Genomic DNA, 13,451 nt, shown 5'->3' with positions numbered 1-13,451 from the left:
TTAAAAGGCTTGACACCGCAAAAGTTATGAAGCAAAAGAAAAAAAAAAGTTTAATAACCAGTGAAAACTTCCAGTGAAGTAAACTGCTTTCATCTACTCAGTTTTCACACTGCTCTATGACTGGGGGGGCGGGGAATGGGGAGGAAAACCTACAGTACACTAACACACATGCAGAGTAAAGGTGTGGCAACTCTGCACTATGGGATTGGCAGGAACTCCTCCCAAACATAGGTTTGCAAAATCCTTGTCTTGACATCCATTGTGCTAGCGTTTAAGAACTTCATCTGGAAATTAGGACCCCTATGTGTCTGTCAAGTAAAAAATACCGGCTCCTGCTTGGAGGTTACATAGCACAGTGTCACAGAAGGTGCTACCTCAGAAAAAAGACAGGCTGACACATGGCTTTTGGATTGTGAAGTAACAATAAAACCAAGTAAAACATAAAAGCTTCCTGCTTGGGTAATGCCAAGTTTTTACAAAAAACACATTTTCATGTCAAACACAAAGCTAGGAATTGTGAAATGGGTATGTCCTAAGGGCTAAAATGAATTGTTTGGCCTTTCCTACCAAAGAAAATATATCAGGTTGGGAACTAATTTGCTTTTTAAAATGTGTATTACAATTATGGATAAGTGCTTAGCACAATTACCCTGGAAATATTTAGGAACAAAAAGTATTTACTTGGAAGTTTAAAAAAAAAAAGGGGGGGGGGGGCTTAATTTGTGACACATATTTTTATTTACTTAAATTGTTTTGCTTTTCAGTTAGTGTTCCATGCAATTCCCAACCAGTGGCTACCTACAGATATTTCCAAGATGCTCTGCATGAAGTTCTAATGCTTTTTCAGCAAAAGATGAGCACAAGTACAGGCACTAGGAAAAGTAATCACATTTAAAAGAAATTAACTACATGAGTCCTGGGACTAACAGTGGAATCACAAAACATTACAAGTATGTAATACATCTAACAACCCATTCTTTCTTTTACTTAAATGTTGTTTTACAATAATTTTTTCTTCCATGATATACCTTCATTTTGAAGATATCAAATGAAGGTATCTCCAATAAGCTATTTCAGCTCTAGCTCAACATTGAGAGAGAAAAAGATGTCATCATTAAACTAATGTTTTCATAGTAGAAATGGTTATTTCAGTACTGAGGAAACCAAAAGAACTTCAATGATGAAATACCTCAAAGTATTCCTGAACTTTAATGAAATTTTATTAACTTATATTCAGTATTCATTACAAGCACACTCATTTTTCTCTTAGAAAGTTGGAATACTGTTTTGAAAAATAATTCTCTAAGCTAAATCAAATTTCCTAATATAATCACATTGAAATTCCATAATGATGAGAGAAGATAAAGAACAGCAGTGTCACTGTGCACAAAGGTTCTTGCAAAGATCTGCTTACCCACACTACTGTTGTAGAAAACATCCTGTAATCCTAATTGTATGGCAAGGATAGTTTTCAAGAGAGAATCCTGCATTACATGCTGAAAGGTCTGCCTGCAGAAAGAACATCAGTGCTTGAAAGCCTGGAAATAAGTCAATATGCAATATGATAGACAGCATCATCTCCCACATTATCATTCACACAATTTTTGCCTCTAGTGAAATGAGAAACACAGAATGTATTTTGACACAGAAGAAACTGATTCCTACCAAAGCTGCAGGACTTCATTCCTACTACAGTTTTTTTCATAACTATGGCTTGGGCCAATGAAACTGTAGGTTAAATAGAACCAGTGTAAATATATTTAAAATAAATGAATCTGAGTTTAATTTAAAATACATATACAGTCACCACTACTACCAGCAGAAGATACTATGTTCAGACAGCAAAGCCTACTCTCTCTGGCCACCAAGAAAAAAAACTTAGCCGTTCATTTTCAGGCACAGGTTATTTTCCTATTTACAGTGCAGAACACTATCTAGAGAAAGTTAATCATCCCTGTGTTACTTCATATGATGAGTCTATTAGAAGAGTATGACTATTAGAAGGTAGGTACAAAATAGCAACTATTCAATCAACTGGAAAAGGACACCTTTCTAAAAGGACATTTGAGAAAACAGAAGCAAAATCACAACTAATGAAGTTGGCCTTTATGTTTTGTTTTTTGTTTAAGAGCATGTATACTTAATTTGTACTACCTGAGTAAAAGGGGCCTCATATTTAATTTTCCTAAAACAAAACTTAAAAGAAACATGATACTAAACACACATCCTTTTTCTTTCTTTTTTGGACAAAGCCACATAACTTTAAGTATCTGAAACTTGAACATTGCTGTGCTAAGCACAGACTGGAAAAAACTATATAATTAACTTTTTACCATTTAACATTTTTTTCACACAGTTTTTTATAATACTTGCTTTAAGTGTATATGTTTTACATCAAAAATGCTCCCTCTCTGTGCTCTGTTTTGAACTCATACACCAGTGAAAAATTTGCCAATACAAGTGATGGAAAAATAATTTCAAAGTTTCCTATGCTGCAATTATCACTCTGGGTTGACTATGCAACAGTGGAAACTGGAACAACCAAGAAATTGTAGTATTGTTCTATGATTCTGATGTAAATAAACTCAAATTTTACAGCTTTTCCGTAACAGTCTGCCATATGTTGGCACATTCATTTTCAACTATATCTTACAGTACTTTTAGCATTGGTATTGCAAACTGCTTTCCATAGGAACTGCTAGAAGACTTTGTAAGACACAATATTTCAGATAAATAAAAGCAGATTACTGTCCCTATTTAAGAAAGAAACAAAGAGATCCAGTCAACAGTCAAACATCAAGAAATAATCTGAGAAGTGGCAAAGGGCAATGGTAGAAAACCACACTCTGCTAGGTATACTGAAAAATTACCTTACCCTTTCAAGAAATACTTCAAATAAAGTTATATCTACAAAATCTTACTCTAAATTTCCACAGAATTTTATACATGCAACAGATGTGAGTTAAAGCATAGTAACTACACAAAAGTATTAAGATACAAGACTGCTCGAAGGCCACTTAACACAAAGTTTAAAATACATAACCAAAAAAAGTTTGTGAACTAGTGCTAAGTTTCAGCAATTAAATATGATAGAGAATGGAAATTTCAGTGATAAAAGTCATCAATACAACATAATTTTTCAATTTTTTTTTTTTTCTGGTCATCTGCTAAGCAAAGAAATCAAAATCTTTCTTCAGAGCCCTTTAAATTGCAGGCTAGATCAATTTACTGACTGAAAAAAGGAAAATACTTGGATAAAATGGATTAGTAGTTACCTGTTATTTACCAGTTATTTCCTTCCTTGGATTTCGTATGCACTTTATTGTAATCAGATTTTAATTTTAGAATGAGATTTTATTTACTTGAATCAAATTTTAACTTTGTTTTTAGCATATTGAAAGTGGCAACCTGCGCAACATGACAACCCTTCTGAGCAGAAACCCAAATGCACATTTTGAGTAAGCTTTTTCAGTACTCAGGTTTATAAACAATTGGGCTAACAAGAGGCTTCAAGACACATCAGCAAGTTGATTTCTCCATCCAAAACAAGCCTAAAAGTAACTGTTAATGCCACTGAGGCTGAAAATATTCACATATATTTGTAAAGTAACGTACTTACAAATATTTGGTGCCTGACCCAAAACAGTTCAAAAATTTTTTCAGAATTTTCTCTTTCAGTGATGTTGACTCACAAACTTACTTTGCAGAGGCAGCTACATGCAACAGCTTTTAAATGAAGTTCAAAGGAGCTAAATTATTTAAAAAAAAAAAAAAGAAAAGAAAAGAAAAGAAGAAAAAAAAGACAGCAGTATCTAAAGACATAAAACAAACTGAAGCCAGAGAAAAGTGATGTAGTCAAGGTAAACTTCCAACATGCATTCTGCATGCAAAGCAAGCTATATCTACATCCTTTGGAAAACAAATTCCAAATGAGTTCTGATCCCTTTTTCATGTTTGCAAATGAAGCTGCATGCTTAGATGACTATCCAAATTAAAGAGATTAAATTAAACACAGTACATTTACAATGTTAGGAAGTGGCAAAAATCAATCTCAAGGGCTTTGAAGGTACATCTTAAACAAACAGTTCTTGAGGCAGCAATTTGTATGCTACTACTCATAAAAAAATGATTGAACTTGCTTTCTTCAGCGGAGGAAATCATTAGACCTGGAACCGATTTAGAGAATGTAAAAAGTGAAAAGGAAAACATAATAACTAAAGTTTGTATTTAATATTTCACTGCATAACCTAGAGCTAAACTATTTCCCAGGACAATATTTTAGTTTTTATGTTTTATTCTTTCCAACAGGAGTACTCTTTCAGAAGCATTTGTTTGTTCAAACCGATCATCTGCTCTTACAAATCAAAAAGGAATAAAATTAATAGTGGCTTTATATGATTCTCACACTCAAGTGGAAGCCAAGCACTAATCTGTCATGGATCAGCACTTGCTAGACATAAAATCAACATCTATTACTTGGAGAGGTTTTCTGTTTATGTAGTGGGGAAAAAAAGGGACTTGGTGCCCCATGACAGACTTTGCTAAATTTTTTTTTTGGTGAAAAAGTGTGTTTAATAGTAGCTATGAATCAATAAAGACATGGTACAGCCACCCTTAAACCATGAAAAAGAAAGTAAAGGAATAGCATACAGCAGTCCTTGCCTTCTTCGGGTGCTTTCATTCATAGTAAATTATTCTGGAGGTGAAAGGGAAGCTAGCCAGCTAGATATATTTATGAATATTAAAGCAGTAGATCATCATTTTATCAGATCTAGTTAAACTTTATGAGCAAAATGTGATTGTGATATTACAGGGCAATTTATTAATGTAGTTGAACAGTCAAACAGGTCGTTCACTTGGAAAGGGTTAGTATTGAAGCCATAGCAAAGACCGTAGGAACCACAGCAGATTAGATAAAATGAATGTATGCACTATTGGGTTTGCTTTGTGCAAATGAAACAATTTATTGCTTAGTTCACTCAGCCACTGCTGCTGAAAGAGAAATTCAGCCAAGAGTTAGGCTTTGGTTTTAAGCTGTAGTTCCTCAGTACTTCAAATTCAAAGCTTGCAATGTATAAGCTCCCATGTTCATTTACATCCGTTCAGTGCCTGGTATTTCATACATGGTGCTCCTGCATAACAGGGGAGCTGTGGAACCCTGAGCACTTAGTTTAAGCTAGTCCTTGTATTTCAGTTTCAAAGCAGAAAGATATACTACTCGATTTACTTCTTTCCACTGATATTAGGCAAATGCAGTAACTTATGCAAAGAACAACAAAGCAAATACGGTAAAGGGAAGTAATCTGAAGGCAATACTAACAAGAATCACTTGGCAGTTAACAGAAGATTAGCATTATCATAAAAACATAATTGTTCATTTCTTCACTCTTTCTCTTTCAGAACGGTAAAGATGATTACATTATACTACACACTAACCTTCCTTTTAAGTAAAACAATCATTTCAGAAAATTCTAATTTTGCTTTGCCTCTTATGCTATTAGTTCATTTGGAAACAAGGCCAGATGGGATGAAATGAAAAAAATATTCAATTATCTTCCTATTATGATAGCAATCACAGAAAAAAACAAAAATTGCATTTTCCCCCTTATTCTGTTCTGTTGCTACCTTCAAGGAACATGAAGAATGAACATTAGCTATCTCAAAAAATGACGGTACACTAAAAAGCCAAAGTGGTCAATAGTAAGATGTCACTTTGTAGAAGAATTGCAGGGCTGTCACTTTATTCCTTTCAGTGAATTACCTTTTTGGGACCTTACAGGTACTAAACATTCTCAGCAGATCATGTCCTCATCTCTTCACTACTAATCTCTCCTCTCCCAAAGTAATGCTTCATGGATTTTGGATACCAGTTAATACAAAACCAAAGGCAGCAAGGCCGTGTGATCCTTTTCCTCCTCAAAACGTTGTGCTTGTTTTATCTTAAAACAACTGCTACTAGTTGTCTAGTAACTGCTACCCCTTTGAACATTTAAAAAAAAAAAATTTTATGTTTTGATAATGATGGCATCAACTATAAACACAACAGTTAAATTCTCCCAAAATGAAGCAGAGACCGTACTAGAGTTGGAAAATAACTGGCATTTTCAACTAATACTCAGTGAAGGAAAAAAAAAAATGTTTTTGGCACAAAGCGCTGACATTTAATGATCGTTTTGCTAAACTTCCAAACAAAGGAATGTTATCTTTATATGATACTTAAAACATTTCAAATTGCATAATGATAATGCCAAGAGAAAGGTTTAAACTGTTCTATTCAATGAGCAGAAAGGCTGTTTTAATTAACAGGTACATAGGGAGAATTCAAGAATTATCATTTGATAGTTTAAACATACCTTTCTCAGAAATAAAATCCAGTTCAATTAAAATTACTGACTTGACACACATACTGATGGGTAAAAATCTCAGCAAAGGTTTGTGTTAGTTGCTATAAATTATGATTGGTTTTGCCACCCAGCATGTTCATCCAGGGACCAGTCCGCTGTCAGCCCTGCAAAATCAGGTTCTCAATACCAAAGCACATGGAGTTTTTCTAATTTGAAAAAAGGATGCTACCTTGATCTAACTATCTGTAACTTGATTCAGAAATAATTAAGAATGAAGATGTATTTTTACACTGATAGAGCTGTTCTTACATATCCTTACATTGTATCTGGACTTCATGATGCCAGTCAGCCATGCATAATCCAAACAGTTTATAAATATTCTACAACTGCCTGTCATGATGAAGCCTGTGGCTACTGAAATTGATTTGTATCAAGTATTTGCTCAGATTAGCTTCTGAAGAAATGGATTATCTCATTTACTTTTAGAAACCTTAATACACAATCAGAATCTCAAGGCATACCCAGCACTTGTTCATTGCATCAGTTTTCTCTAGACTTGATTTTGGGAATCCTGTGTTAGTAAACTACTAAAAAAAAATAAACAAGAATTAACCACATTCACTTCAAAATATTATGCTTCAAACTAAGACAGCCTGCTCTCTTTGCATCTATTCAAGCTAGATTAGTTTTACACTATTGCTTCTTGGTATTAATTTTCAAACAGATAGGCAAGAAAGAGAACAAATTTACCAGGTAGATAAGCAGAGGGATTCCTTGGTTTTTTATAAAATCTATTCACAGAAGCCAACACAGACATAGTAAATATGTCTGACAAAGGCAGGCAGACATCTTGGAGTAGGAAGGCCACTGAAAAACAAGCAATCGCTATGAGATATGCCCTCACGACTTAGGATATATGCACTTCTCTAGCACACATATCCTGGGAAGACAAACCAAGAGCCATTATTGCCAGTTAACAGTGAGCAGCTGAGGCACAGCAGCAGTTTTTCTCATGTCTGTATTTGCCCTGAATTATGGAGTTGCACAGGCTGAGATGCCTTGACTGTGCCCTCCAACACCCACATGGGTTCGGGTACAGTCACGCTCACTGATTAACTCAGCTCTGTCTCAGCCCTTAAGGTTTTCACCAGCCTTTCATACCCCACAGACAGATCTGATTACCAACAGTAATAAAAATGATGCATAAAACCCACATGTAAAACGGAAGAGTAAAACGTTTCTGGTAATTACAACCGAGTAAGCTACAGCAGAAAACTGAAAAACTAACATGCAAAGCCATTAGTGTACTGAGAAAAAAATGCTATTTCTTCTATATGCTCGGTCTTGCCTCTTTGAGTTTACATTAAATCCAAATATGTTTTTTTTTAATTAATTTATACAGCCTGCTGGTTTAGATTAACATGGACAAATCTACTAACGACTGGGGGAAGATGGACTCTACCATCAGTAGCCTGATATGGATATATTTCCTTTCTCTGTATCTTTTTGACTTGCGCAAATTCAAATCGGTTTCATCATAGACAGCCTTCTTACTCCTATGCCACTATTCAGAAATATAATTTGTCTTTTACCACATACCTGAATGTCAGCCTGCCCAGTGGTATCAAAAAAATTAACCGTGATGACACATCTAGAACTTCCCTATTCTCAGAGAGATTAATTGTGCTTCCTATAGAAACGTAATGACTTCTTTTAAGGAAACAAAAGGTCCAAAGAGATGTCTTGCTACTGCAATGAATTCCAGAAAGCACTTCATCTACCTGTATGGGAGCTCCTGGTTCAGTACAGTGCTTCTGTCCACACACCCAGCTATAAGTGAAAATGTAAAACTGGACTGTTTCATACTAGATTGTAGCTGAGTATGTTTAGAAACTCATTCTTTTTTGGCATAATTGGGAAGATAGATCCCACGGAAGGACTCTATCACATATTTCAGGCCGTTGTCCCATCCTCAGAATCAGATGAGCCTTCATAGGACTTCCTGCTGCAATTAGAAGCCAGTCAAAATCTACACCCTTGTGATCACTCTCTCTCTAAATATAGGATGCTTCTCTGAGAAATGTAAAAAGCAGTGCTGGTCAATTCCTTTACTCCCTTAGAAACTCCAAAGTGAATGATGGTATCACGTGGTTCAGTCTTACAGCTTCATGATTTTTTTCTGTTAACCTTATGTTTTAAATGGGAAAACTGTTAAGTGACTACAGTGTCCCATGCATGACAGCAAAGCTTTCAGTAAACCCTGATTCTATTTTCTGCTCTTTTTCCTTGCCAAAGCATGGCCTAAAATTAGACAGAAAAAAAAAAAAAAAAAAAAAGTGGTTCATAGACAACCCACATGTGATATGATCAATGTAAACTTTTCCAGGTGCTTAAAAGAAACTGAAGGCCTACAACAGCATGTCTATCTAAAATGCAATCTTACTCCACCAGAATCTGTCATAGTCTTGTCTGGTTGGAGATCTTCCTGCTTCCAGTCAGGAGTTAATGTACTGCCAGTCTACTACCTTTATATCATTTCTTAAAACTGCTGTGGATTACTGCCCCCAAAAGTATCTCTCTGCATTATACAGAAAGAGCAGCTCTTCTATCTTAACATGGCTTATCATGGAGAACTGACTCTGCCTGTCAAACGTGACCCTCTCCACACCTGGCCATTATAGTGATGCAGGCTGGAAGAAAACCCACTTGAGATGGCCCTCCTGGGCCTTCAGCAGGACCACCTGAGCTCACCTCCACAGTTCACAGTCTGATGCTTATGTGTATTCATAAGCAGCATTATCTTCCCCATGCTTAGAGGTTTTACACTGAAGTTTTATTCACAATCATAACTTAGGTATATATTCATAAATTATTATGTCCTCTAATAGGCTACCAGGAAAAAAATATGTTAGCCTTCTTAGCCATTAAATTTATTTTGTTTTGGTTTTGTTAAAAATATACCCACTTCTCCCAGCAACAAATCCCTTTAATTAAGAGGTTTTAATGGGGTCTTTATTTAGGAATACACAATGCCTGCAATGGGGTCCATTCTGCAAAAGGTCTCAGCACTATGGAACAATCTGAGCTCTATCCAAAGTCTGCAAACACTGTCAAGAGGGAAACCCAGATGCATTTGACGAGGGGCGGGGAGAGAGGTGGGGGAAAAAAAGCAAAGCAAAAAAAAAAAAGCAAAGCAAAAAAAAAAAAAGCAAAGCAAAAAAAAAAAAGCAAAGCAAAAAAAAAAAAGCAAAGCAAAAAAAAAAAAGCAAAGCAAAAAAAAAAAGCAAAGCAAAAAAAAAAGCAAAGCAAAAATAAAAAAGCAAAGCAAAAAAAAAAGCAAAGCAAAAAAAAAAGAAAATCAAAAAAAAGCAAAGCAAAAAAAAGCAAAGTGAAAACAAAGGCAAAGTGGAAAAAAAAAGGCAAAGCAGGAAAATGAAACGCAAGTAGGGAACAGATACTCAAGAGTAACAATGAAAATTGATGTTTAAAAAAAACGCCCAAAACCCTAGCCATTTCCCAGTATATTTCTCAAGAACGATCAAGATTTCAAAATATATTATACCCCCCTTCATGAGCACACCGCTGCCATGCATGTGCATAGGCACATTGAAGAAAAAAATCATTTGCTTGCTTCAACTTGGAAAACAGGTGGCTGAAGAGGGATATAACAGGTCTGTAAAACCAGAAGAGGCATGGCGGTGAATGAATAGGCACCTGACAGTCTGCTCTCTTTCAAAACAAATATTAAGAAGTTTTAAATAAGAGGAATAGGCCAATCAAAAACAGAAGGATGTGGGTTTTGACACAGAACACAGGTAAGCTGACCATCTCCTGCCACAACATGCTGTGGATGGCAGAAGGATGCTAGATAAATGCATGGAAGAGCAATCCACTGGGAGTTGCTGAAAACTCAGAACCCCCATGTGACTCAGGAAGCTCCTGAGACAGGAGCAGTTGGAAGCTGAGAGTACAGGCTAGGGAAGGGAGAGAAGTCATGTTTATGCCACTCTTGCATCATGCCTTGAAGATCTGTTTTTTGACAACAAAACATTGCTGGAGGGATAATAATCCAGAATGGCCACCTTTGTACCTATCATGTAAAAGACTAAAGGAACTGCTAAGCTTGCCAGACAAGAAGATACCTTTTTACCTTTCATTGAGCAGAACTACATGCTTCAAATTACACTTTCTAAAGTATATTTGCAATATCTGGATGTACATGGTTACATCCATATTCAAGAAAATATCTTAATTACTACCGTAAACAAGTTACCCTTCTTACAGTATTACATATACTGGTCATGTCCCACCAGGTCAGAACAAAGTTTTAGTTTGTTTATTGCAACAGGTAATTTCAAAAAAAGGTTTGGTATTCCCTCAAGACCTATGAGTACTGTCACAGATGAGTGCTTTTGAAAGGTCTCTTCTTTGAAAGCATACTGCTTCTTCAACAGGTTTGCAGTCTTTTTGTGTGAGTGATTAATATTACTGCTCCACCTGAGGTTTTCCATCTTGGTTTTGCACTACAACAAGCAAATAAAGTGTTTTTCAAAGAAGGAGAAGGTGGCTATGGTGCAACAAAAACCAGCAGATGAACGCAGACAGTAGTCAAACTTAATTTTGCCCTTTAAAGCTGTGACATTACAGTTGCTCACAATTTTAAACTTGGACTCAAGCATTGTAACAGACAGGTTTGCCCTCAAAACAAACCAATAGCCTCATTTGACTTCATGGCTAATAGGGGCATGCGATTTCACTCTAATTTCTCCATCAAACCTAAGTCTTAAGCTAGACAAAGCTTTCCTTTGAGATAGCTATGAAAAATGTTTTCAACTAAATAACTCAAGGGTTGGAGAAATCCAGACTCCAGAACCAAGCTCTCAGGGCTGGTCATCCATTGGCTCTCCCCACCATGACTCAACAATGTTGACCAAGCTGCAGTGTTTTCAGTTAAAGCAAAGCAACATTGCACAGTATGTGGTATCCCAAAAGCAAACAGAGGAGAAAGTGTGAAAACAGTAAACATTGTGACATTTAAATTGCATAAAGGTAGAGCATTATACTGAAGAAAAGCAAATTGGAATAAAAGTTACTTCACAATCTTTCAAGACATCAGCCACACAGATAAACATTGCACTAGAGGAGTTTTTAACAGACAATTCACTGCAAAATCCAAAATCCAACATCCATTAGTTTAGACTGTTGCATCAGTCAGCCACAGATACCTACACAGGTAATAGGCAAAGGCAATGGCAAACCAGACATACGGCACTGAGGGTGAGTCAGTATTTTGGATTTTCATTTTTTTTTTTTTAAGTCAGTTTCATGTTATAAACATTTTGTAATTCAACATTGAGAGCTGCCTGTTTAAACTTAGTTTCTGATATACAGTTCTTTTCAGTCTTCGTAAAAACTTAGTATTTGAAGCCTGGTTGGTTATTTGGTGAGGTACCTTATGCAAGCTGCTGTATCTTGACCTGTCTGCAGCAGAGATGATGTCAGAGTCTCTAGCAAGGGACTGTTAGCACTAGCACACGTTAGCGCTAGCTCACCGACTTGCTGCACTACATACATAGACTTCTCCTCTGGCACTGGCTATAGCAAGCGAAGCTGTTCCCGCCCAGGGACCTTTGACACCTGAGAGCTTCTGCATCGAGCTGTTTGGTCACAAACAGCTGCCACAGGAACATAAAACCTTCCTAGACTGAGGCTGCTTCACCTTAGTTTGAGATTTTCTATCAGAAAATAGAACTTGGTTCCAAGTTTCTTGTTTTCTTTCAGCCACTGCTGTGGGCTTAGTTTCCCCCCCAGCCGGTATCAGAGCAGCAGGAACTCTGTCGTAGGAGGGTCTGGCATCCAGATGGAGTGAGCAATCAACAGGTAGAAAGGCTTAAAGCTGTCAACTTCATTTGCACCAGAGCTCTCACCAACACCTCCACCAAGCCTAATTACCACCAGTGACACCGCACTCATTGAAAAAGTCAAGTGGTTGATGTAGAAAATGGTGTCTCAGAAGAGATGCTCCAAACCGAAGCGTGTGGGCTGGGCCAGGCTGGCTGGTACTGCCTCTCCCCACTCCTCACCGGGAGGCCTTCAACAGGGTGCTGGGCATACCGGCTTCAAAACCCACCGTGCTCGCCCAGGCACAGGACAGTCCACGCGTAAGGGCAAGGCGTGTTAAGTACCGTTTCCTGAGCTTGCAGCTATCTTTCACCCACGGCGCCGCACCACGGCACCGTGGCCTCCTCACGGTGCCTGGGCACGTTCGGGTTCGATTCGGTGTCTCTCGAAAGAAAAACCACCCGGGCAGCAGACCTACGCGCGCAGGGCTGCGGAAATCTGCCGCGCCTCCCCAGCCCGGCCGCACGCCGGGCAGCGACGGCAGAAACTTCAAACGAGTCGCTGCCTGCACCGGCAGGAGACCTCCAAACGGGCATAGCCCCGCCGGGACGAGGTGTCTCCCCGCCCCGGGGCAGGTGGGCGCCGGCGGCGGCGGCAGCCCGCACTCACCCAGCAGCAGCAGCTTCAGCTCCCGGCGGGCGTCCCGCTTGTCCCGGCGCAGCTGCCGCTCGATCTCCGCGCTGATGCGCTGCGACTCCTTCTTCTCGGCGGACAGGCAGCAGCCGGCCATGGCCACCGGCGCCCCCGGCTCCCGCCGCCGGAGGGGAGCGGAGGAAAGCCGTCCCCGGCCGCGCCCCGCCGCGGCGTGCCGAGGCGAAGCGAGGCGAGGCCAGGTGAGGCAGGCGAGGGGCTGCCGCCTCCCCTCCCGCCGCCGGAGGGGCCGGGTCGGGCGGGCACGTGCCGCCTCCTCCCGCCGATGAAAGACGCGGCAGGCGCGGCCGGGCCGCTGCTCCGGCGGGGCGGGAACGATCCTCCTCCCCCAGCGCCGGGAGCCTGGGGGGCGGCGAGGGGCACTGCGGGGCGCCGGGGGGCAAAGGGAGCCGCTTACTTAAAACAACAAAACCCTCACGCACACACAGAAACCCCTCAAATAACTAAAAAAAACCCCCACCCCAAACCGCGCACACACACCCGTCGGGGAAAGTTAGGAGGCCGGAGGGGGAGGGCAGGCTAGCTGTCATCAGGGAGCTTCGGCACCCCGGGGCT

General features: G+C 39.1%; 1 protein-coding gene across 1 annotated transcript in view; it reads right to left on the bottom strand.

Annotated features, from left to right (window-relative positions):
* The window catches only part of LOC128136311 (guanine nucleotide-binding protein subunit alpha-14), a 94,674-nt gene extending 81,662 nt beyond the window's left edge, over positions 1-13,012 (bottom strand). Inside the window, exon 1 of the mRNA XM_052775617.1 lies at positions 12,855-13,012. Coding sequence (XP_052631577.1) covers positions 12,855-12,975 — 121 coding nt within the window. The 5' untranslated portion in view covers positions 12,976-13,012. The remainder of the gene's footprint in view (positions 1-12,854) is intronic.
* Positions 13,013-13,451: the final 439 nt, after the last annotated feature.

This window comes from Harpia harpyja, chromosome Z, assembly GCF_026419915.1.
Source record: "Harpia harpyja isolate bHarHar1 chromosome Z, bHarHar1 primary haplotype, whole genome shotgun sequence".
In the NCBI taxonomy this organism is placed as follows: domain Eukaryota; kingdom Metazoa; phylum Chordata; class Aves; order Accipitriformes; family Accipitridae; genus Harpia; species Harpia harpyja.
The sequence above is the reverse complement of the archived record's forward strand: the minus strand, read 5'-3'. Positions and strand labels throughout refer to the sequence as shown.